The sequence below is a fragment of the Melopsittacus undulatus genome, chromosome 4 (assembly GCF_012275295.1).
Source record: "Melopsittacus undulatus isolate bMelUnd1 chromosome 4, bMelUnd1.mat.Z, whole genome shotgun sequence".
NCBI classification, from domain to species: domain Eukaryota; kingdom Metazoa; phylum Chordata; class Aves; order Psittaciformes; family Psittaculidae; genus Melopsittacus; species Melopsittacus undulatus.
In genome coordinates this window covers 28395712-28422799 of record NC_047530.1, presented here as the reverse complement: position 1 = coordinate 28422799, position 27088 = coordinate 28395712, and the positions used below count along the sequence as shown (strand labels likewise).

Below are 27088 nucleotides of genomic sequence, written 5' to 3'. Positions count from 1 at the left end.
TTCAATATAGCTGATCCTGTAATATACAAGAAAACAGGAGAGCAGAATTATCCAGAAATTTTCAAAAAAATATTGATGCTTATTTTGCATTCACCTTATTTAAACTTGCCACAGTTAGTGGCATAGCAAGAAAATAGAAAGGCAGAGCTACCCCAGAGCAGAAGTTAACCATTGCCTGTAGCACCCACAGCAGGGTGCAGCATGTGAGAAGATCCCCAAGTAGCTACAACTGCAAGAGCACATTCTTAACACATACTGACTTGGCATGAAATCTCACAAGAGCTGGGGTTGGAAACCCAACAGAACTCAAGGGAAGTAAAGGAGAAAACAGCTGGAACCATCAAGGCCGGTATGATGGAAAACGAAGGGCTCTCCTGCAGGAAAAGCAGCACTGGTGAAGCTGGGGCATCACAATCCAGTTATGTCACCACCACAGTGGTGGGATTTGTCATCAGCCAGCTAAATGTAACGAGTGGTGCCTGAAGGCAGGGGCAAGGAGAGAAGAAAGTGGCTCCTCTCTGTTGCCTAGCACTTGCCAGGCCACACTGCACAGAGCACCAATGGCAAGGCTGCACCTGCAAAATGAAGGCGAGCAATTAAGCAACAAGGATTTTTAAACAGAAAAAAACAGGCAACCATTAGCTCCACACATACATGTAGCTTTCCTCCCTACTAGATCCTCCTCTTTTTGTAGCCTCCTTCCTGTTTTTGTACCCCTTCTAGTCACCTCTTTGCCCCATTGTCACTAACATACCAGTGCCCATGATGCAGGAAATCTCTGTCTTTTTCAAAGTGACTGGTCAACAAGTGATGATCTGGTGAATTGACTAGGGAAAACACATTCTCATTGTGTGTGCCAAGCAAGAGAGGGTCAAATTCAAACTATGTAAGTAATTCTGCTGGGAAAACTGTTCACTGCCTCTCAGAGGCTCTTAAAACCTCTTCAATCACTTAAAGGCTAAGTCCCTGATGAGATTCAGGCCAATACTGCTAATGGGCCAAATTAAGGCCCAGAAAAATTATTCAAAGTCTCCAACGTGGGAATGAAAACAGGTATTTTAACTGCTTGGAACACCCACCACAAACTGGCTTAAAGCATGTGTGGCTAGGGTTTTGTTTTTGCTTCCTTTAGCCAGCTGTCTCCCCAGGGAACAATAAAATCCACAGAGGAGCCAGCCAGCCTGACCCCTCCAGAAACCTCCTGCCTTACCGCACTGTGCAGAGGGACCAGCTTTCCCAGCTATACACTTCCTCCCATCAGTTACTCGCTTCTGATCCAGCAGAATGCAAGTCACTGGAAGAGGCACCTCCACTCTAAAACTGGAGCTTGCAGGCTAAGGAACTAAATTTTACAAAAGGCAACTTGCCAAATGCTTGACCTAATGTCTACCTGGTTAACTTGAACCATGATTACAGCAGTATGTTTGGAATCAACAGGCAAGAAAGGTAGAACAAGAGGTTACAGCACATTTTGCCTCCTCCTGCTAGTAAAGCTTCTGAATTCTTACTCTTCAAGGTACAGAAACACAGACAGAGCATGTAACAAGGAAAAAAAAGAAAAGGAGATTCACCCTGCAGCAGAGACTAAGAATATATACAGGAGAATTCAGCTGTTTTCTTCTCTGCCGAAAATAAACGTCTCAAGTGCTTCAAGTAACTTTTAAGTATTAAAAATAGTTTATGAAAAATGGGTGTCTTTCAAGCTCTCTCCTTCTACGGAGAAGTTCTCAGCAAGCATGGTAAGAAATAACTAAGACCTAGCAGCAATTAATTTGCAGTCTACCCAATAAATTGCATTTTATCATTTTTATCTCAGATTGACACGAAACAGCTAGATGTAAGCTAACAACTTACTACACAAACATGACAGCAGCAAAGTAACAATTCACTGGACTTCTTCTGGGCTCTCTGATTTGTCTGGATTTCACTTTAGGAACCAACAGCAAGGGAATTATTTTTACCAGGGAATATGAAGTTTCTCCTTTTCATCCTGTGCCTGTAAAAGGGATGACCTTTGTTTTCTTGTAATAAAACTTTACTTTCCCAGTCTTTATGTTAGACATACCAAGCTCATGACATTAGTCTGCTATTTCAGAATCAGAAAGTTGCCCAGACTTTCAGAGAAAATTGGAAATATCCTCAAAAACATGTCTGGGACTGCTCTGTCTATACAGTATTTGAAAATGCAATGGGAGACAAGGCTGTGGCACATTCACATTCTTGTTATCCTGATTCTTTCTACAAAAACGAGCAAAGGAAGACACAGTGGTATCTACTTTGGTCCGGAATAACAACATAGCTATGTATAACTAGGTCTCTTCACCTGACTAAGCAGTCCACATGTAAAAATACCACTATTGCCACCTGTAATGGCTAATCCTGCACCTCACTTTCCCAGCTACACCACATAAGCAGTCCCACACCTCCTGCCCAGAGGCACCGCCTCCAACCACAAGACATGCCAGACTGCAGAAAAGGTTTTTAACCTGCATGGATCTTGGCACTGTAAAGCTAGTCTTGTTTACACAGTTGGCTCAGTCCCCTCTGACAAAACCAAACTAAGCAAAATCCCGTATCAGCCACAGATAGGTTGAGATGTTAAACTCAGCCATGGAATGAGAAAGCCTTCAGGTCCTTCCTATGAATTTTCTTACACCCTGGTATAGACTTGTCAAACATCCTGCTGAAACCCTGCTTGCAAATAGATGCCAAGGCAAGAAGTCCCTCTGTGCTATTAGAAAAAGCAGTTTCTCACCCCCTTACCCTTCAGAAAAGCATATTAAAAATGCAGCAATATGCTGCTGCTTTTTTTTTTTTCTTCTTTCTTTCCGGGGCAGAGGTCCTGCAATTCACCACACTATTTGCTTGGCCTTTATGTCTACTAAATTTGACCAGTTCCCACAGAACCAAAGTCCTTCACAGAATACCAGAAGTATCTCATCTTGTGGAGGAAATCCTTTAGTTAAAAAAAAAAAAAAAGGAGAAAAAAAAGTTCCACCCTGAAATTTGGTTTATATTTGTGTTACTTGACTCCTACCCCCCACATAACTATCAGGCATATGGAGTATACATATTCTTTTTGCACATCATGGTATCTCGTTAACTGCAAAGGAAAAAGTGTAATCTCTAAAACATTAACAGAAATTTCTTATTCTGTGAAGCTACTAGGAAATAAAAGGTTAAAAGCCTGTAAGTTTAGCTTGCTTCGACTGCATTGCCAATATGTAGTATATTTAAATTTTTTTTTAATAGAGCCACAAGAAACACAAAATACCGGAATTGTGCTATTTTGTATAATTATGATAATCTCATGGAGACTGGAATTCTCCTGATGACACACAGGCTGTTGGCATGTGGTATTTTGTATATTTTACTTTGAAGTAAGAAAAAGAGAAGTCTCTCCAAAGTGACCAAAACCCCCCCAAAACTGCCATTTCTATAAATGTTCACTAAGTGAAGGACACCAACAGACTGGCTACAACACAGGGACCTGAGAGGTTCTGCCTTCCTGTGCCCATAACTAGAAGTCACCCATGCACATTTACATCATTAAGTAATAAAAGAGTTCTCAGAACAACCCAAACACAACAGTGCAACAGTAAAGATGGTCAGAAAACCTGCTGGCATCAGAAAATGGAATTCATTCAAAAAAATTTTTCAGCTATGCTTTTAGGGGTTGGAGGGAAACAACAGACAGAACAGGACACACACACAAAAGCTTCTCCAGAGAGGGCTGCTGCATTCATCTTTGCTCCCAGAGGAAACTATGCTAGAGCAGTTGGCATTTTCCACAAACATTAATAGCAGCTGCTCAGCACCTCTGAAAAGCAGGCTCATTACTTAACAACTTACCCTGAGGTTTCACATACAAGAAGGACCAATATGGTCATCTGACTTGTCCTACCACCCAAGTCACAGAACTTCCCCTCACCATGACCATTGTAACTGACAACCTATCAAAATATTTATACTTGTAAAAATAACAAAATCACTATTTTAGACATTTTGAACTGTGAAGCTAATCTGATACCTAACAGTATCTTTTAATGATTACTTCCCCTCAACTAGAGCACCTAATTTCCATTGCAATGCTTGCAAATTTAATCTTCCATCTACACTTTCTATGCCACAATAATAAAAATCACCTTCCAAAATCTGGAGAAACACATGAAAATTTAGTGCTGGCAGCATTAGTTCTGCTACATTTTTATTTTCAGAACATTAGAGCCTGTCTCATGCTGCAGTTAACATTCAGGAGTGGGCCAGCAGGCAGGACTCTAAGTGAGGTTGGTTAGGGAACACTACTCCCCATGTTCAAACATTCAGGTTCCACCTTCAGCTAGTAGTTAGCACCACAGCTTACAGCCCAGGATGTGCTGCAGGCAACACAGGAGGTGCAAAGCTCTCTGCTGCCTGACTTCTGCAGGAAATAAGGTGTGACAAGCAGCGTAAGCTGGTACACAGCTGCAAAGAGCAGAAGGGAGCCCAGCAGTTTACAGGGGACTGTCCCATCATCAGTGCTCCCTATACATAAGTCACTCACATGCTAAACTCGCAGGGCAGGTCTGTGATCACATACAGGCAGAGACATGCATGATCTGCCTCCCCTTTGCATAGGCACAGCAGACCTCACTTAGCTTTGCCTGGGATGCTGCCTGGCCTCACTGGTGTGGCATGGGACTTGAGAGGCTAGAAAGTCCCATAGAGAAACAAAGGAAGTCCTCTGCCATACTAGCATAATTTTGCAACCTCAAAATGAAGAGCTGGCTCGCCTTCGGCCAACTTCAAGTACAAGCACAGGACAGACCCCAAATGTAGGATCTTCAGTACAGCCTGTTCTGAACACCACAGCCCAGACATTTGTGAAGGGGAACAAAGGGCACAGAGCCAGTGTGAAGAGTGGTTGTAAGTTTGAAACTTGCTCTTCAAAAGCTCTGTCCTTTAGGCTTAGCCTGCTTATGCTAACAGCAGAAACACTCAGCTCAAAAGGAAGTCCCGTATGTGGAACTTAAACAAATGAACCAGTAGTACTCTATAAAGTGAGAGACAAAATACAAATCAACGACCAGCAAGTTATAATATCTTTGACATAAATACATGCTTTTGGAATGGAGATTAAGTGACTTGAACTTTTGGAAGACATGCCATTACTCTGTTTTGATAATCTTATCTGAAAACTACAACACACAGAAAGCATTATCTAATGTTTTTAGTGTTAGCCTTACTGAAACACATACACAAATACTATTTTAATGGTCTTCAGTTTTAGAATTAGCTCGCATGGAGTTTAACGCATTTATTCTTGGTCAAGTGCACAGCTTTTGAAATAGGTGAAATGACAAACGCAAGAGGCACAGGATATTAGATTGGTGTCCACTGCTTTGCACAGAAATCAGACAGGAAAGTCTGCCATATGATTCCCAAACAAGACCGAAATGACAGGAAACACTGTATGTGCTTTTAAGTGCAAATAAATGCAATGACGGCACTTGACTAAAACCTCTAGCCACAACTAACTGTTTCTCATTCCCATCAAATGTATGTTTTTCAAATATCTTAACTGCTGCAAGCATCTGCAGAAAGGACAGCACCACCTAGGATAATCTCTCTTTGCCATGCACAGAACAAGACAATTAAGACAGGTTTGGTTTGACCCATCCCATCAGATTAAACAAACAGTGCGATAACCCTGCTCAAAACAGACTGTATGTGTAAAGGCATAACCTTGCCCTGCCTCCTTATAGCTTGTTCATCTCAGATAACCCATGACCTTGACAACTCACTGAAGTATGACTGTCAGCATCTGTATTGTTACAAAGTGTGCAACATGACAACCTTCATGTCAGTGAAGTATGCTACACCAAAAAAACTCTGCCCCTTGGTGTTAAAATACATTACAGACACAGTTTTGATTTTGCAAATGGAGAAAGATAATTCAAGACCATTCTCTTGTTGAACTGTTCCAACTTACAGGTTTGTTGTACGGCAGGATAAGTTAGAAACTGAGGAAAGACGAGGTCCTTCACCAAGTCAGCCTCCCTATTTTAGTACAAAATACCATTGCTCATGCTCAGCACTGTATGTTTATACTCTGCTTACTACAGAGGTGTATTTCACATGGGATATTTTCTGAGAAAAATTATAAAGCTCCCTGATTTGTATTCCTTGAACACACCAGATTCCAAGGTCAGGGGACTGAGAATTTGAAGTGACTGCAGGAATACCAGCAACAAACCGAACTCACGGTTTCATTAAACTTAGATTCATACCCAAACTCTTTGAAAACTCAGGTAACAGTGTCGCTAAATCCAAATACTGCAGTTTGCTATCTTCTTGAAAAGCTCAAGAAATGGTAGAATTTCCTCAGCCCACATCCCAGAATCAGAAAAAAAAAAAAAAAGTTAAAGCATTACCTTACAACACTCAGCATTTCCCCCACCTGCTAAGTTCCCCTCCAATCAGTAAGATCCATAAACATAGTATCAGCTTTGTTCCTGTCAAGTTACTGCTGCCTAACACATGTAGATTTGGGGCATTTCCCATTCTTTTATTGTCCATACCTCAGACCCTGAGAACAACTTTTAGAAGCTACAATGTTTTCTGCCTGCATTTGGCTTTCACCTCCACAAGTGCAAGCAAAGTCATTTAAGTCAAGCAAGTTATTAGTATCAGTATACAAAAATAAATGCCCTGAAATCTCAAAAAACCCACAGCAACCTAAACAACATTAAAAATCCCACCACTCTCAAGAAAAAAAATTTTGATTATTAGAAACATCAGTTTTACAGCATTAGCACAGAGCTGGAGAGTTTGTCCAGACCCCAGACCCCTCTAGGGAATTTTTACTCCTTAGCTATTACTTGATGGGGCACTAATTAAGAAGATTTAACAGATTAAAGTGTGAGTTGCTTTAATATCAAATAGTTCCTTCTATTTTAAATACTCAAAAGATACTTCATTCCAACAGCTGTAAACATCCCATTAACATCTACATCATTCTACCAGGATGACAACCATGTAAGTAAAGACTGAAAAGCAAAGAAGTTTAGTCACACACAGAAACACAGAAATTAGTTGCTTTCTTTTGCTTTAAATTTCTATTTAATTGCTGTTTCTGGATGTTTCCTCACTAGTTTATGGTTCATCATGCTAGCATGAGAATGTCATAGGCAGCCTCACTGTGCAATAAGCTTAGCTGTTGCTAAGCAATCCTCTGCAAACATACAAAGACCTTGAGATAAATCATAAACAATCCTGACAGATTCAATAAATATAGTTGTAGCACATCAATCTTAAGAAAAGTTATGAGAAATTAAAATTCTCAATCATCAGCAACTATGCTTGGTACTCCTATCTACTGAAGTAAACTGTTAGCTCTTCTTTTAAAGATTAACTTGATGGAATTACTACATCAAGATGTGGCTACAGACAGACCTATCTGGGCAGTAACAAAGATGACCTTCAAGACAGCATTTCCATGAACAGATTATTTTTTTATGCATGATTATACAGCATTTACATTGCAGTTCCTTACACAAAGCAAAGACGACAGCATAGCATTACCTGTAAATCACTTATGCTGTACGGAAAGTTGGGCTGTACCTACTCCAGGAGTGTCTTGGAAAAAAGTTACAGAAAATGATCCTAAAAACTGAATATTCCCATATTCAGCTCTAACAAAAAGGTAAATTCAGACAGATTTGTTGATTTGAGAAGGGCACAACAAAAGTCACAGAGCTGAGAGCTGTAAAAACACACAACAGACCCCTTTCTGGCTGATAAGAAAGAACAGGATGCCTCACAATGACCTCAGCTTACTCAGACTACCACAACTCCTGGGACATGATCATGGCTTACTTAGCAGCTGCATGAGAACAGCTTTCAAGTCCCAGGTGCTCAACGGCAATGGGCTGGCCATGCCTGGTTTCTAGACATGCCTTTGATTTGAGTTCAGTCCCTCCAACTGTTCTCCCACTGCAACCGCAGTGCTTCCAACCAGTTGCCTGGGGTTTTGCTGGGGCAGCTGCTGAGTCAGGCACTCCCTCCTCCATTACTGTTTGGAGATGCTCTCCCTGCACCAAGAGCATAGAGTGGTTGGCAGGGTAGCGACTTGGTAATCAAAGCCAGGAGTGTGACAACGCTGACCTGCTGAAAACATCATTTAAACCTCAGTGTCTAAGTCAGCACTTGACCATTTCAGAAAAAAGAACTCAACAATGCAGAAATTAAAGATGGCTGGGAAAATGCATTTCTATTTGCTATCTAACTTTCCACTGAGCAAACTAACTACCCAATGTCCATGAGGGCACACTGCTATCTTCTTCCCTTCCTTGTGCCATACCTAAGTGGGACGTACTCTGTGCTAATACAGTGGCAAATATTAAGCCTCTGAGTTGCTGTACAAAATGTGGACTCTCCTACATTAGAAAAAAGACATTACGCTGACTGACCCTTCAAAGCCACTGCAAGACCTGGACCATACAGGATACACTGAACACACTCTGTCCCCAATAACTGCATGCAAACCAAAGACCAGCTCCGGCACAGAACTATCCAATCTATGCAGCACTCAGTGCAGCTTTTGTGCACATCTGCTTCTACAGGCTCAGCTGAAAAGGCCCAGATTTCAGGAAGCACAGAGGAACAAAAAAAAAAAAAAAAGAAATTAATCATAGAAGCAGGCTGAAGAAGCTTAGAGGAGACCCAGCAGGCAGTAACATCTAAAACAAGCAATCACATTTAACAAAAGAGAGCAGAGAACTTGAGCATTCAACACACCTGTTAGGCAAGACTGTTTCCTCATCCAGGAAGGACTGAACACCATAAGGGCAGTGCACTTACTTTACTGGCAGGAAAAAGATCCTCTGGTCAATGCAGGAGCATCACTATTAGAAACCCACCAGCAACTCTAACCTGTCTTTTTTGCCTCAGAGGGGGAAAACAGTAAGAAGCAGGGACCGGTGGGAGGATCGGGAATCAGCAGGGAGCAAATGCTATCTGTACCTGCTTTTTAGTCACTCAGTTCACTGATAACCAGCCATTAAGGCCTTGAATGTTATGCAAGTCATTACAGCAGGCTCATGAACATGTAACCTGCTCTGACTCCATTTAAAACTGCTTTGTACTTAAAAAGTTCTGTTTCCCCCTTTAAAACCACTTAAGGATGTTATCATAAAGGAAAGGGTATTACAAGATAAGCTCATCTAGGTCACAGGAAAGAACATTTTCCAAGCTAACATAATGTACAAATGATCTCTCTGCAATCAACATAAATTCTCTGTAGAGTGCAGTTAGCTTTTCCTTTAATCTTTGCCATCAGTAAGCCAAGGAACAATTTTAACAGTAACTATGCTGCTGAGGTTACAGAGTAGTGGAGTTGTGCAACAAAGCTTCTTGTGCAAGAAAACAATTTCAGATGCACTTAGACCTTTGAGTAAAAGAAGCTCTTGGGTCCAATCAACAATTTACTACAAAAACAAAGCTAAAAAGCTTTCTTCAGTTCACAAAGTCAGCCAAAAATTCCTCTGCAACAGTTGTTTCCCCCCTTACATTTCAGTCTCTTTACAGTATTAGCTCAGACCCAGTGGCATCTTTTCCATCCTGTTGTCAGATGATGCTGTCAGAACACTGTAAATAACTTGGTTGCACTTTCGCAACATACGAGGAGGAATATATATATTTATAATAAAAAAAGGTTTTCACTAACTACTGGACATACATATGTTATAACACTCACATGAGGACACAGTCTATGTGTAAGTTAACATGTATAGCAACTGTAGACAGAAGCCTCCTTTTATTCAGGGATGCGAAATTAAATGACCCAACTGTAATACATTGAAGAACCTCAGGTTGAAAAAAATTACTAGTGAACTCAAGTAAGACACCCTAGATCCTAAAATAACACACAAAGAATACTATAAGGTCAGTCCATTGCATAGGTATGACAGAAGTTGTCTATGGTTTGTATTATAGGTGTAGTTTCTGCTCTCCTACTCATAGCCTCTGTTATCCTATTTTTCAAAGACAAAGGAGCACCACCCACAGTTTGATTTAGGCTTTTTCATCACGACTGAAATGTCAGATATCTTAATGACTGCTTGACAGCATTGCCTTAGGACCTTACAGGTCAACAAGCAAACTTCAAGCAAAACTACAAAGGACAAGTTCTCTTGACATGCTTTTACTCATCTATAACATAAGCAAGAACTAATTCTTTCAAGTCCCTTACAAAAATAACCTAAACATAAGAACAACTGAAGTAAAATGCACTACGGCAACACCATTTCAGTGACAAATCTATGCTGTATACTGAAGGTAGTCTTGGCTTTGCTTTGTTTTTACTGTGCGGTTGAGTCACAGAAAGTGCATCTACATATGGAGCCTCCTAGGAACAAAACCAGAGCACTGTACAGATGGGTGAGCAGGAGGGGAAGCAGCAGAGCACAGGCTGTGACTACCATGACTGAAACTGCCTCACAGCATGGCATGGAAAAAGTTCAGCAGCTTCTGTGGTTCCTCTGGCTCTGGGATTTATATAGATTTATTACTGACATAGCATGCTGTCTTTCTTTTTAAATATACTAAGAGTATCATCCATGGTATGAATCTGAGCAATACAGATGTATTCACATGAACCTGCCAGAGGAGGGTTGTCCTCAGGCACTGTCCCTGTCTATGGGAAGAAAGCTAACTCCAGCCCTCAATCTTTTTCTCTTTGAAAGAAGTTTGCCGAAAGAGAGGCTATTTCCATCACTTGCTAAAGGACTGCTTAGGGCAGATCATACCAATTACTATTTCAATCTGTTTATTAACTGTGGTTGGCCCACCCTTGCTCCTGGCACAGCCAGTAAAGAACCACACTAATCTCATCCAGGAGGCTGCAGCAACAATCTCAGTTTTGACAAGTCATGTGAAGAGGGATGAAAAAATAATAATAATAAAATTAACATACCATAGCTCTCAAATTTTCCATAAACTTGACCTTATGTTAAAGCAACACACATTTTACATAAGCCACTTTTACCTCTGTTTGCAGAAACTATGCTTATAACCACCTAAGTTTCTCCTGTCTCTCTCCTTTCTTCCTTGGGCTGAAATCCTACATTCAACAATTCCCACCCTGAGCTATTAATTGCACTGCTTTTGATACCAGTGCAAAATTACATTTAGCAGTAAATGTTATCAAAAACTAAAGACAGCCATTAAAAATGAAGTCAAAAAGGCCATGGGTGTTTTCCATCTATATGCTAAGTCAGTATGAGAGATACTGCAAAGTAACAACCAAAGGCATAGCAGCACATGCAGAAACCTGTTCTACCTGACCTACCTACCTTTAGACATACAGCAAAGAGGTCCACACTGTTCCCAAAGAAAAGAAAAAAACAGATGTATCACTTTCACCAGAAATGCAGATTTAAAGTGAGTAATAACCCTTCTAGCAAAAGCCATCATTTTTAAAACAGTATCCCTGGTAGGAAAAAAAAGGGGGGGGGGGGGGGGGGAGGAGGGGAGGAAATGATGTTCAGCTGTCTCCATTAAGTTGAAGCCACTCTGCTTTCTTCTGCTATAATTTTGTGAAGGTAATCAGGTTCAGGAAAACATTTCCAGGTTTTGCTGTGTTTGAATGTGCCTGGCAGGCGAAGTACATGTGCTAAGACTTTTTCTAACTTAAGGCTAAAGATCAAATACAGGAAAACTTAATAAACTCTAGTACCTAACGTCTTTAAGCACCAGGTTTTATTGGAACCCCATTCAATCTTGCGACATGAATACATTTATCTCCTTTAATCGTGAACTGCCAGAAAAGCAAACAAGCATACAATGATCTCCAGATACAATTACCTCAAGTCACAGCTCAGATCAAAGCAATTAAGTAACTTTTGCAGAAGCTAGAGAAAGGAAGTCAGCAACACATGCTAAAAAGACTTCTCCAGACTCCACTGATCTTCTGCAGAGTCCTCCTGAAGTTCAGACCTACCAGCACCCTCACTGAGGAAGGCAGGCATACAAATGGTCTCCTTTACTGTTCTGATGATATCCCCTCTATAAAGCTTTGGTTTGAAGCAAGCAAGTCTGAGCTATGATGGACATCAGAGCCATTGCTCTCAAAGGAACACCACTGTCCCTGTGGAACAAAACTCCAGGACTGAAGACAAGACTATAACTGCTGTCACAGGAATGAGCTTGCAGCTCTGCCTAAGCAGAGAATTGCATGATTTCACCTCCCAAAAGGATGAGGCAATTCATCTGGGAAAGGACACTTCAGTACTAGGGTCAGACGTACAGCCATGCAAGGCATGGCATTATATTAACTCCCTATCCTTCCTACTTCAAGAAAAAAACCTCAGGAAAGGTCAAAAGAGCTACATGCATATCTATACTTCAACACAGACTTTGCTGTTTCAGCAAACTGTAAATGAGACAGGTTGGTTTCAAAATAAAGCATTTCCTCAGACACATCTCCATACACACTCCATTTGTCCTGCTTTGATACCATGTCATAACACTTGCATTCAGCCAGACAAATAATCCTATTGTTTCATGCTGCCCAAAACTAAAGCCTAGTCTTTGTTGTTCCACAGGCACCACTGCAACAATCATCATCAATAAATCAATGTCTAATTGCAATTTTGTGTAAAGACTGGGACTCTGTGCTGCAAAATATTCCTAGCCAAAAGGAGGCAAACACAGTTTTAAACACCACCATTTCTGTTGGGGTCTTATTTTTATCCATACTGTTTCTTGAGGAGGGATTTATGAAGCTTTGCAGTTCACAGAACTATCTGGGAAGACGCCTGCACACTGATGACTAAAAAAATATTGTACAACAGCAATCTTCAGAAATTACCAGCTCCCATTAATAGTCCTGTTTTCCTTCACACACATCTTACTCTACATCTCCTCCATTCAGGTATCTCAAAGTAACTTAAATGGCATTCCACTGGATGGAATATTACCTTCACTAGGAAACAGAGGCAGAATTTTGGAAGAGAGTTGCCCAAAGAACCTTGACTAACTGACAAAGAAGGCAACTCCCCACTGCCATCTCAGCTCCATTACAGTCACCGAAATCTTTGGCAGAAGTCCCACAGGAACTGGATTTCCACCCAGGACATCCCCGCTCCCAGCCTTTAGCACTGTTAGGAATCACTGCCTTATCACTACATACCAAGAAGTCAGAAGAAGATAAAGGGGCTGGGCAGAGCTGGCTCCATGGGCCAAAGCAGTACAAGCTCAAGCCTGACAGCCATTCGTTATACATTATTTACAGATTTCTAAGTCTTAGTAATATTTTCACTCACCCAGGTGACTTTTGCAAGTGACTGTGAAGCCTACACCTCTTCTAGGCCACTGGGATTCAGTGTCAAAAGAAAGCAGTCAAACCAGTCAGTAAGAGACACTCTCTGAGCCACAGAAATTTCCTCATGATTCTCTCATTCATGCACCAAGAATGAAAACAGATCAAATCTAAATGCATTTTGATTTGTTTGGCTTACTCTGTCTAATTTTTAAGAATTGTGTTTATTTATTTAATCTGCTTAATCCACATGGTGGAAATGTTCTGTAGTCTTCTCTTCCTTCCCTGTCCCAACAGATGTGTGCGTATTATTCTTCCCCACTGGACCAGAAAGTCCCACACTGTACCCAACTGACCAGCCTGCTGATGCAATCATATAGATGCATGCCAAAACCATCTCTCCCTGCAGTGGAATTGTGCTTCATTCCTGCTGAGTAATGCTGCCTCTTAAGCAGCAAGAAGGTCCCACATAGAGGGATCCTCCCTACTGAGAAGAACAAGAGTCAGGACACTGCCTAGGATTTGCTCGTCCATAGTCCTGTTATTTCTGGGTTTGAAGCTGAGATTATTATACTTTTTGGGAAGACCCCACTTTGTGTCCTTAGCAAGTCTGTGCAGCACTGACGCTAAGAAGTATTAGGATCTTTGGAAGATTTTAACCACCAGCCCCTCACCTTCAAGCATGTGCTAAGTACCAACCCAATCCAGAATGGGGAGGGTTGGAGGCCTGCTGTAGCATTGTTTCCAAAAATGCACTGAAGGCAAAGCAGACTGCCATTCTTAGAAAATCATGCACTTTGCTGACGACCTAGCATGCATGTAAAAATAAACTTTCTTCTCCCTGTACTAAAGAGCCAACTCTCCAACATCTCAACAACCATGCTTGCTTTGGAGGCTTTCCAGTACATCTTTCTGTATATGCTATCAGATATATATTTTATAAGCTCCATTTCTCGGCTAGAACACTGCTGTCTCAAGCTTATTCCATTAATACTTCATGTGAAAATAAACCTCTCCACATTTCAAGAAAACAACATTTCCCTGGCAATGATTACTGGAAACTTTTGTCACCAGTATTTTACTTTGATTGAAAAATTAAAAAAGGGAGGAGGGGACCCTTGATTCTCCTTCACAGGCTTCACTAAAACCCCATAGCTCAAAGGACAGTTTTCTACTCCAAAGTAAAAGATTTCACTATCTCAATGCCCAGAGAACTGGGGGGGAGGGAGGGGGTGAGGAAAAACAAAACAGCAGCTGACACCATTGTAACTACTACAATCAGCTGTTCCACATCGGAAAACATGTTGTCCTCCATATCCCACTGCTATTAAAAAATGTGCAGCTTGAAATACAATGACTAATCCCACTTTTATAGCCAACTGACTAGAACATCTTTCTAATACAAAAGAGCCTTAGTGTTAACTCAAACCAAAAATACCCACCAAAAATGGGGAATTTTAAAACTAGAAAACAAATGGAAGCAAGAGCTCTAGGAAACCTTGGGTGTGGAGGTGCTGGAAATGGCTTTGAAGTCAGGAGAAATGCAAAGGCTCCAAACTCTGTCACACAAAGACCAAACTGGCAATCTGTCAGAAGCCAAAGGGCTGCAGTTAATTATTCTGGATTTGCATAGCTTGTGAAACAAAAATAAATGCATGTCCCCATCAGAGGTACTTGTGATGATTTCCACTTCACTGCACGTGTTTTCAATCTTACATTCTTCAAACTAAGCCAAACAAATTTTTCCTGAAAAACAAGGTAGATGGAGATGTTCTCCCTTTCCCTTGTCAGCATACAAAGTCATTACAAACTGGATACTTTACTGGGTAAAGAAAAATTGACAGTTTTAACTTCTAAATTTGGCCCTACACTGATCTGGGGAATGGACAGGTAAAACTGAACAGAACCAAGCTGTTAATAAAAGAAGATCAGAAAGAGCTTTACCTTTTAGAATCTACTCAAAGCCCCTCTTTGCTAAATTCCATGATAGGAAACAGGGTCTTTTTTAATAGTAAATGCCTCATCAGACAACCACTGTAAAACTTCAGAGGCAGCCTTTCCCTTGAAACAGTGATGAAAGAAATTATTAAGAAATACTTCATCTTAAGCATTTACTTGCAAGTCCCCCCAGTGCCAGTGCAAGAGCTGCTCTGCCTCAGCCTCCATCTACCCAATACCTGCCCACAGACCATGGCAGATAGGCTTTGGTCATGTTTGTCACCTGTTCAGAGCATCTCCAGTCCTCCTCTGGCCACCAGATGAAGCTGCTCCAGCGGAGCAGGTAGCTGTGAGGGGTGGGAAGAGCTGGCAAGAAAGGGGAGGTATGTAACTGCCACAGGAATGGCAAGAGCAGAATACTTTAAAGATTTAAGAATACAAGAATATATTAAATGCAGCCTTAAGATTAAATGCAGCTGAACTGGTGCTGTCTTTTAGCTGGAAGAAAGCCAGCAACACCAGATCTGCTGAACACCTTCAATTGCTCTTTGTTTTCTTTTGTGTCCTACACAATAGCACAGGGAAGTCCTGACCCCTTCTGAGACAGCTGCAGCTTGTGCTCCTGCCACCGAGGTTTGCTAGCACAGCTCCCTACAGTGCTGGGGCTGGTACCGCTGCAGGTTCCCTACAGGAGCCAGGGCTCATCCTTCAGTCTGGTCTCTTGCAAAACTGGAACAAGAGTGCTTCCTTACCTCATAGCGCACAAACAAAAAGCACCCTGATACTGGGGTGATGCCTACTTTAAAAAAATGAAGCAAATGAACTGTCACAAGGTAAGAGATGTAGCACAGTATTCTGTTAAGAACCTGTATTTAAAAGCCAGGAAGACATTTGGGGGTTTTATCTTGCAACATAAGACAGTTTTTTAGCTGCCCCACTGACTTGGATTTAAGCTGCAGAAAGCAAATTTAGATCCAAAACATTGCCACATCTTAAAGATGCCGCTACTCAAGAGTTCTGATGCTGCCCACTGAAAGAACAGAAATGAGCTAACCCATTCATGCTCCCAAATGTTTGTGTGCAGACTCATAATGCCTTTGGAAAGTTCATAACCTTGAAAGCTTTTCATTTAGTTCACCTACTGTACTATCTTTTAAGCCAGATAGCTTGATGGATGTTACTCAATTGTACTATATAATGTCACACATTTCAGCTCCTGTGCATTGAGTTCACAGTGAATTCTCATTATGTTAGAATTCAATCAGTATTTGTACAAAAAAAAAAAACCAAAAAACCCAAAACAACCAAAACCAATTATTTATCACCACACAAGTTGAGAGGTTCTTTGTTTTCAATGTGATGCTTGAATAATGTCTTACTGTTGGATAAAGGAGCATGCCTGCTTAGCATCCCACTGCCAGTCCTATTCTTCCATTATTTTTCTTTGGAGAATGTGTATGTTGCCCCACTCAAGAAAAACAGAAAGCTGGAACCACTTTTGCTGCTGGAATAGAAAGCCTGAGACAAGACAAAACACAGAACTTGAACACAAGTCACAGAATGTTAATTGCTGTCTAGTAGCAGCACACTGATAATCTGTACAGCAGAATTAGCCTTAAGAAAGCAAAATAAGAGGATTTAATCAGTCTAGGTAAAGAAAAATAATTCCTCCCTGCAGGAAGGAAAGAGAAGTCACACAAGGGCTTATTTGAAGATTTTGAAGACTTCCCTCTAGTAGGAGGAAATCCTTTCCTGCTCCTATGAAACATCTTTGGAAAAGAATAATCTGGAGTCTGCTCACAGAAGTCAGCACATGCCAGTCCATCTTGCTTTGCTATCTAGAAGTCAGTAACTGAACCTTAGCTTTTGATTCACTACTGAAAGCACAATTACACTCAGAAAAACTTTACCTTTATGTACAGAAGAAAATAGATTAACAACCTGTGTATTTTTGTATTTTGAGTTATTTGTCTATTGTTAGGTGTAAGAGCTGGCTTCTCTTGAACAGGATGATTTCTTTACAGGAGGAGGATGAGAAACAAATCAAAGAAATGCTGCTGCTTAACACAGGAACATTATATTCCCTGTCAAATAAACTTCAGCAAATAGACACCAAGACATCCTCCGTACAGAAGAAGGGCTAATGGGATGGATCATGTGAGGTGACTCAAGCAAAGCTTTCTAGTAATGCTGTATGAAGAAAGGGCCCATTTCTGACACATCCCCTAATAGCTACTAGTACATGCATCAGGACACATGAAGCAAATGATAGGTGAGGGATGATCACACACAGCCAGCCATCCTGCAGCAGGCATCAGTGTTTCTGAGGTGTGCATCTGGAGCACAAATTCTCAGTATAGGTTAGTCTAACATCTCAACTACACTGTAAAATTTGAGACCAGGAACTACTTTTACCTAGTCCTATCTAGTTCTGTTCAAATGTTTCCCAAAATGCTCTTCCAATAAAGAAATCTCTTCCAATCAGTTTCTGTCAATCGACTAGCCATTAAGCTACACAAACATACGAAGACTAACAGGTCTTCATAGGGCAGAAATTTTCATCTACAAGGTAAAATGGAATTTGCCCTCTGCTCAGCTGATCAGTGCATCATTGAATTAATCTCATACAAGCACCTTGCTGCTTAAGCATGCAGCCATGATGCACATAATAAACGCAGACATTGGATTGTAATGCACTAGGGTACTATTAAAACAATAGTGTCCCCTAGACAGCAACACAAATACAGACTAGCTTTCTTCCTGTGCTGCTTCTGAAGCTATCCTTCACAAATGTTGGTTTGTATTTATTAATACAGAGATGCAATCACAACTCATGAAAGAAGCTGCTGCACAGGTCTGAGCAATAGGGGGTACAAGTAAAGAAGATGATGCTGTAGTTGTGAAACGCTAAATGCAGCCAGGAAAGGACATGCCCTTTTTCCTTGTACTACCATGTGGCTCTCAGACAACCACAAATACCTGAAAGACATATTATCCAGTTTAACTAGTGATGGGATTTTTTAAAATCTCTTCTGATTGTGGATTCTTTAAAACAAACAAAAAAAATAGAAAAATCAGGTCATGTTAAGTGCTTCTCTCCAGTTCCCTGCTGGTGTTGAGAAGCACCTTTCACATGGACTTAAGGGCAGCCTCAACTATTATGGGTAACACCCCATTTTCCTCCTCTCTCCTCTGTCCTCTCTGTTGAGGCAGTTTCATCTCTGCTACTGAGACATGAGAAAACAAGTGAGAAGAATACACTGACCACTTTAGAGTCGAAACAATCACTAGATAAGCATAAGCAAGAGTGAAACCTATGACACACAGCTTTTCTAAGTACATAGAATAAGCCAGAAGGAAAGCGCATGCTTCCCCTTTGATCTTTTTAGGGCTAGAATGCTCTACGTTACAGCTGTCCTTGTAATCCTTTTCCAAGGTGCCATCATCCTTTAATTAACACCTTGCCTGAAATACAACCATTCAGACCTGCAAAAGAACAAATGTTGCCAACACCTGAACTTATCTGTAGATAGGCTACAACTCAAAGGCACTTTAGTATCATTTCCCTTCTCACTGTGTTACAAGAACATTCCTTCTGCCTTAGTTTTATTCAAAGGGCAGCTCCTGTTTCTGTTAAGCCTGACTGTTCATGCATGCAATAAACATTAAGTAACATCACCTAATCAACTATCAGATCTTATTAATCAACAGACACAAGAAAAGCCTAACTGCACTCCCACTTTAACCAGGGCACTTGCTCAGACTAGATGGGCTCAACTGATGCTTCACAAAAGGGGGATTCCATTTCCAAAAACAGTGTCCGAAGCAGTGAATTGAATGGAAAAGAAAGAAAAAATAATAAAGCCCTGGTCATGCTGACACCTAATTGACTGCATTTTAAACCAGTAAACATTCTTTACCAAAAAAAAAAATAGGAGTGGGGGAGGGGAGGATAATATGCATTTTTTACTCACCTGTACTACTTCTACTCCTCTTTTCCTGGAAAAGAAGAAAAAGAAAGGAATGGTTAATATTGGAAATGGAGGGAAAATGTAAAACCAAACACTAATGGAAAAGGGTTGCTTCGTACTAGAATGCAAACAATAAAATTTGTACTAAAGAACCTGATTTAAATTCAGGAAAGCACTTGTTCAATTGCATTCCCTGCCCAGGAAGCACTTCTATAGCTTCTGAATCATGGCCTCAGAAGTGACCCAAAATGCATACTAAGCAGCTGCACCACTGGGACTGATACACCTGCCAGGTGAGCAGAGTTAGCAGGAGGTGATGCTATGGAGGGAGCATCTCAATTTTAGTCACTTCTACTCTGCTCTTCATTTCTCATCTGACCTCAGAGTGTGTGAATTGCACCATAGCACATTCCACATGCTTGATAGATTATTTGATTTTGATGCAAAGATACATGTATAAATGTCAGGGAGAACGAACACAGCACCCTAAAGCCATTTATCATCTTATTTACAGTCTTGTTCTACCCCTGACATCTTGGTATGCAGAACACTTCCCAGAGCTACACACACAGAGTGACTTGTATCAGTTGTTCTCTGCTTGAAACCCTTGCCAAGAAACTTCCAAGCTGTTCCATGGCTTATCTTCATCAGAAGCACAAAGATATCCAGGTTGGCTTCAGGAACCAGCTCTGCAAACCAAGCAGGGAAACGGACAAAGAATGGGTACAGGCACAGGCCAGGCCCAGAACAGAGAAACTGCCCTGCAGCTGGAGCACCCTGTGCCACATGCACCATCCCACTGCAACTCCATTGCAGATATACCCCCAGAGATTCACTGCTCAAGACAGATGATCATTCTGGAAGCAGTGCCTCAGAACCACAATTATTTGAAACTTCAGCTGGTGATTGGTACTGCACTGTGTCAGATGGACCTAACTATGCTGGCCTCAGCAGAGGCAACAACCCTTACACCATGTAGCTGCGCCCCCCCCAAAAGCTAATAAATTACAGAAGCAGCCATGCAAGCAAGCACAAACAGCTTCAACCTCCTAAAGGGAGTATGTTCCATTGTCCCAGCCTGAGCAAGCATCAACCTACTGGCTAAGACAGGACTCGACGTGCATCAGCCCCCAGTACCAGGGTTTGCTTTGGGCAGAAATGGATACACACCCAGGTATGTGACCAGGGAGACAGACACAGCGTAGTGATATCCTGTTCCAGATGGTGGGCAGTGTAGATGTGGGGACACCAGAATGTGCAATGCCCAATGGTTTAGACATGACCTTGGACTTCCAAGACTTGTAATTAGGCTGGCTCCTCCTGGAGCACCGTTCAAATATTTGGGGTTTGTCAGAAAATCCCAAGCCTCTGAATACTGCTTTGGCCAACAGGGAACAGTTCTAGTGATCCTGAAACACCAGGAATAAGAGACTGGAGAGCCTACTAATTATAGACCAAAATGCTGAGAATTGCAATTGCTAGAGCCGATTTAGGTAGATCTGTAGAGATGGGTGTCTACTGGTATGAGAACTGAAATTCAGGTACATGCAGCCAGACAATGCCCAATCACTGCACTTGACAAGTTATCAAGCAAAACAAACTATTTCTGCTCTAGTCTTGAGAGCAGGACTGAATCCCTGGCACAAAACCCAGCTATTCCTGCTCTGTGCCACCCTCCCAGTATATGCAGGCTATTTAAATATGTTAGAACCTTCTCCTCACTTTGAGGACACAGGAAATTTAACATAAAAATCAAAAGCCCCAGAAAACACAAGACAGGAATCTCTCTTCTTTGTCCCCACTAAACTTATATATGAAAATCAAAGACCCTTTTGGGGCAAGGTCATAGATCAGGACTGCCTAACTCTGCCCTCAATGCTTTTCTATCTTAAGAGTGCCTGTGTTGTTGTCCATAGTTGCAACTGCTGCACACTGTTGAATACACAATGGCTCCTCCAGTTTTCCACCCAATACAGTAAGTCTTTCTTTTGAGAGCCCATTACAAAGATGCCCAAAAGGACCCGCAATCAATCAACATCTATGACACAAATTGCTCCCTTCTTCTACTTCACCAGCCTGGAGTTTCTCTGGCCTAAAAGCAGCATGCAACATACAGCCACAACAGAGAGCTTGTCGTTGTTCAGCAAGAAAATTAAAAAGCTAATGAAACCAAGCACCTCTTGCAGAGAATTTCAAAACCCTCTTGCAGATAACAGTAGCCTGTAAGTGGTGGGTGATTAATATACTGCCGTTACAGTGTGGGAAGCATTGATTCAGCTGAGGCTGGCAAGAGGCATAGAGTTAATAGCCAAATTGTCGAAACCACCATTTTGATACAGCTATGCAAGACAAGTAAGTATTAGGTGAGGAAAGCTTATTTTTTGTAGATTAGGGCAGCAGCCTGCTCAGAAGCATTCCAAGTATTGTAAGCTAAAACTTAAAATAACCAAACCAGCCACATTTTTGCTGTGTTTGCCCTGGAGTAAACTGAAAAACTCAAAACTGCCATTGAAATACACCAGTCTTCAGACAGGACTGCTCTGGAACTCCTGGAAGAATAGAAGCTGATGGCAAAAGCTGCATTTCTAGCTGTGCCTGCATACATACTAAATAAGCTTCATTCTACTTTGAAGAAGAAAAATCCTGGCAAGCTGGTTGAGAAAGAGTCAGTCCAAAGGTTTTCTATAATTTCCCCAAAATTAACTTTGCAAATGTACTGAAACTTATGGAAATCAGTTGTAGTTCCTCAGGACAAGGAAGAAGCCAGAGCAGCACACAATCAGGACGAGAATGGGTGCCTGCTGCTAGTAGGATATCACACATGCTTCACGGGAAGGAGGAAGCAATTACTAAGGTTGGCTCGTTGCAGTAGGTCTTCCTCTTCTTCAGAACAGAAAAGGGGGTGCTCCCCTTTGGTTACCTGAAGCATGAGATCTTTTTATACTTAAGCTCAGGGGATGAGAAAGCATAGAAGCATATGTATTTTGAGGGTTAGTTAATTTGGGAAAAAAATCTCTACCAAAAAAAGCATTAAAAAAAAGAAGATATTTTAAAGACAAAAGGTAGCCAAACAAACTGGATGTAAAGCAACCACACACCTCAGTTTTAGCATTAGCTAACTCTCTGTCTTGAAGATTTCCCAAGCCAGTTTACTCCAGGCTTTTCAGCCAGGCAGGTCACAACTGCAGGCTCCGGGCAGCAAGACATCCCTTATGCAACCAAGCATGCAACACCATCTAACCACACTGAATGCCTCACGTCACACATGATAGGGCTTAGGGACAGGCAGGGAAAGAAAGCTGATCTTACACACAGAAAGCTATAGGGCCCTCAAAAAAATAAGCAAGCAGAGACAATGAAGCATGCTGTGGGCCACAAGCAAATCCCCAGCAAGGGGCTGTCTGTGCAGAACACTCTATGGAGACGAGGTATTTGCTGAATTAACTGCTCTGAGAATCTGACAGAGCCATGGACCAGCCACTACTTATTCCTATGGTGCTTAATACATCCTACAACCTTGGTGTACGTCCTTTTGGGCTGTTTCTTTAGAAGAGGACAGGGTTTCTGATAGCTATGCTGATAAATGCACCACAGATGCACTTAACATACACAAGATACTACAACAAAGTCCTCTCACCAATGCAAAACACAGATGCTTGCACGGGTACAGAACTGTAGCTCAGACACAAGCAGCGAACTGCACATTCTGAAGACAAGCCAGCTAAGAACAATTAAGTGAGGGATAAAAGAATACATCCAGGAGAGATGGAATGCTTCCTTAGGTACTAATGCCTAAGCCAAAGGTGCTGTCTCCCTGGGGAGGGGTGGGGAGAGGAAGGCTATTTCACCTGGAGTACTGACCACTACTCTTGTATCTTTCATGGTGTTGCCCATGACTTCTCTTCCAATGTAGCTTGAAATTAAGCCACAGCCTACCAAAAGAAGGGCTCCCATTGCCAGCTGTCCTGCCTGCCTCCTGATATTGGCAAGGGGCAAGTCTCTATTTCTGAAAGGAAAAGAAACATTATTACGAGCTGTCCTTCCCTTCTCCCTCTAAAGGGGCAACACAGCTGGGTCAAAGAGACTGCATCTGTCCACTTTCATTGAACAGATGCTTGGAAAACAGTCACTTTTAAACTATATCCACAGAGGTCCCTATTTTAAAATACATTTCATTCCAAAGTTCATCTAGACAGGGATCTGGTACTCCAATCATCAGCCAGGGCAGGAAAACAAAAAAATATCAGCAAATGTTAGAAACGCTCTGGGAGAAAAGGGGGAAAGTGTCTGAATGTGATAAAACTAAACACCTAACTTACTGCAAAGTTTCAATGTCTTCAACTGGCTTAGTATGCCTAAAGCTATGGAAACCCATACAGGTGCAGCACAAATTACAGATGGGTGCTTTGAGTGTTCCCTTCCTTCAGCACACAGCTCTGCTGAATCACACACTGCAACACTTAAAGGAAAACCAGAGGCATTTAAGTAACTGCTGCATTAGCCTGCAATACCAATTAAAACTCAGAAACTTGTTGTGACTTACTAGTTCTATACCTGAAACCAGTGAACAACTCTACTGGATAATACAAGCCTCACCATATACAGCAGCAATTAAAATAATTACATGCAAGCTGACTCCGTGTTTAAGTTAGAATGATGTATGGATTAAGAGAAGAATTCAATACCAAATTGCCAAAAATACATTAATCACTGTTTTGGAATTGATGCTTTTCCACAGCCTCAAACTATGTAGAATAATTGGCTTTTGGGGCTGGGTTTGTTGGGTTCTTTTCTTATCATCTAAAGCAAACAGTTTGAATTAATTCCCCACAGCATCTAGGACATTATAGTGAATGACAGTTAAAAGAAAAAACAACTATCAGGTCATATATCATAGCCATGGTTAAATTAAGTAACATTTTTGCTGTCTGGTCTGAGTGACAGACTGAAAAATGCCAAGCCAAAATTACAATTCCAGAAATAAAAAGTAATCGTTATACCTGTTTTAATGCCTGCAAAGTTATTAATGCACACAGTGAAGTTCATTTTTGCAGAGGGAGGATGTTTCACCTCTAAAATTTCCCACATAAAAAATGGCAAATAACATGTTGTTCTGATATAGAATATATAAATGTTTTCCCAGAAAAGCAATACGTTGGAAAAGGGAGTTGTATAAATCAGTTGGGACTGATCTTGTTCAACATCTTCGTCGGTGACACGGACAATGGGATTGAGTGTGCCCTCAGCAAGTTTGCAGATGACACCAAGCTGTGTGGTTCTGTTGATATGCTGGAAGGAAGGAATGCCATCCAGAGGGACCTTGACACACTTGTGAGGTGGGCTGATGCCAACCTCATGAAGTTTAACCATGCCAAGTGCAAGGTCCTACACCTGGGTCAGAGCAATCCCAGGCACAGCTACAGGTTGGGCAGAGAAGAGTTTCAGAGCAGTCCTGAGGAGGACTTGGAGATGTTGGTCGATGAGAAAATGAACATGAGCCAGCAGTGTGCATTTGCAGCCCAGAAAGCCAACCTTATCCTGGGCTGCATCAAAAGGAGCGTGACCAGAAGGTCAAAGGAGGTGATCCTGCCCCTCTACTCTGCTCTTGTGAGCCCTCACTTGGAGTATTGTGTGCAGTTCTGGTGTCCTCAACATAAAAAGGACATGGAACTGTTGGAACAAGTCCAGAGGAGGGCCACGAGGATGACCAGGAGACTGGAGCACCTTTCATATGAAGACAGGCTGAGAAAGTTGGGGCTGTTCAGCCTGGAGAAGAGAAGGCTGCGTGAGACCTCATAGCAGCCTTCCAGTATCTGAAAGGGAGCTATAGGGATGCTGGGGAGGGACTATTAATTAGGGATTGTAGTGATAGGACAAGACGTAACGGGTTAAAACTTAAACAGGGGATGTTTACATTGGATATAAGGAAGAAGTTCTTTACTGTTAGGGTGGTGAGGTACTGGAATGGGTTTGCCCAGGGAGGTTGTGAATGCTCCATCCCTGGCAGTGTTCAAGCCCAGTTTGGACAGAGCTTCAGGTGACATGGTTTAGTGTGAGGTGTCCCTGCCCATGGCAGGGGGGTTGGAACTAGATGATCTTAAGATCCTTTCCAACCCTAACTATTCTATGATTCTATGAAATGTGGGAAGACTCCCCTGTAACATGAGGATTTTTTGTGATTTGTTTTTTTGCACACAGAATATGAAGCAGGCAAATGATAGGAGTTAATTTTACCAACATATATCCCACAAGTCTTACCTTTCAGCAAGCTTTTCCCCTTCAGTAACCACAATTTTGGAAAGATTTATGGCTTAGATGAATCTAAAGTTAGCATTTGGGGGAGGGAGTCCTCAATTTTCTCAGATGCCAAGCATCACAGATCCAAAGGAGAAGGCAAAAAAGTGCACCTTCATAATCAAGTAAGAAACGATAATATGGGGGGGAAAGGTGTCACTTAAAGCTAAGTACTCTCTAGATGGGCTGAAGAAAATGAGACTTTGGGCTGTCACAGAGGACCTTTTAAGTAGAAAAGAAAATCAGAGGGTAGCCACATTTGTGCATTTCTTCCTTGTTTTTATAAACGGAATGGTTGAAGCAATAGCCATCCTCATATATCAGACACCACACCACTGTAAAGTCATTTTCACACCACTACCCCATTCACGCATGACATTCGGTAAAACCACCTGACCTTCTCCACATCTTCAAAGTATTATATCATTCCATTTACAGCTATGAAAGTGCTCAGAACAAAGAGACAGGACTAGAAAATACGAAAAAATCTTGATAGGGCAGCAGCAGCATCACTGGTATTCACCTGCAGCACGCCAATGCTTCCACATGCCACAAATTACTACCCCAACACACATAAACATTCACCAGCATCTCACAGCAAAAATACATCTAGAAACCCACTAACCCCTTATCCTGCAAGCGTAACAACCATGTGAAGTATCCAATACCATGACCTCAGAGGTTCCAAGTAGCAAGGAGAAAAAAGACATGGAAGAAAGAAACTAGACACTGTAAGCAGCAACTAGAGGAAATAAACTACCAATAGTCACTAAATATTAAGACAAAGTTTCGGTAATGGCTTAATGAAACATTGCAAGGCTCCTGATTTTAGCATTATAAAACAGATACTGTGGAAATAAAATCTGTATATCCCAAGTTATAAAAGCCATAAAGTACAGTAAATACAAATTCAAAAAGGCTCTGTTTTCTTTTTAAAGTAGACATTTAAAATGGATCAGTGCTGCTGAGCTCTGCCAGACTCTTTTCTTGGAACTAGTGACCCCAGGTTCTGGGAGCCCATACTTGCTGCTTTCCCAGTAGTGACACAAAACCTTTAACCACAGTCTTGAGAAAAAAAAAAAAAACAACTGAAGGGCCATCAGTGGGAAGAGGGAGTGACTAACAGCTGCACAGAAAAATTATTAAAGGCAATGAGTTATTGCCTACCAGACAATCAGAGGCATATATAGTACCTGATGACAATTATAAGCAATTGAGCAGGTTTCAGCCTTCAGCCATAGGCTTACGCCACCAGACATTATAAGATCCAGTTTCCAGCTATGGCAGGCAGCCACAGCATGTGAGTTCTTTATAACCTTATTAAAAAACCATCTTTAAACCAAGCTGGTTTGGCAATGTATCTTCCATTACAGACATTAACTTCCCAAAGGTCAGAGTGCTTCAAATTTGCAGGCTAAATTGTTCCACTGTCATCCTTTGGCTTCAATAAACTGCTTGCCTCCTTAAGCACTGCAAAAAGTATACATGTTCTCTCTGCTCCCAGCTCCCTTTGTCTCCCCATGAGCCTGGCCACCCCTGTGTTAATATGTCCCTCAGCAAAATGAAAACTAACAACCCATCCCTT

General features: G+C 41.5%; 1 protein-coding gene across 1 annotated transcript in view; it reads right to left on the bottom strand.

Moving 5' to 3' along the window:
- The window catches only part of ITPK1 (inositol-tetrakisphosphate 1-kinase), a 149131-nt gene that overhangs the window by 94471 nt on the left and 27572 nt on the right, over nt 1-27088 (bottom strand). The window contains exon 3 of the mRNA XM_005149516.3: nt 19213-19237. Coding sequence (XP_005149573.1) covers nt 19213-19237 — 25 coding nt within the window. The remainder of the gene's footprint in view (nt 1-19212; nt 19238-27088) is intronic.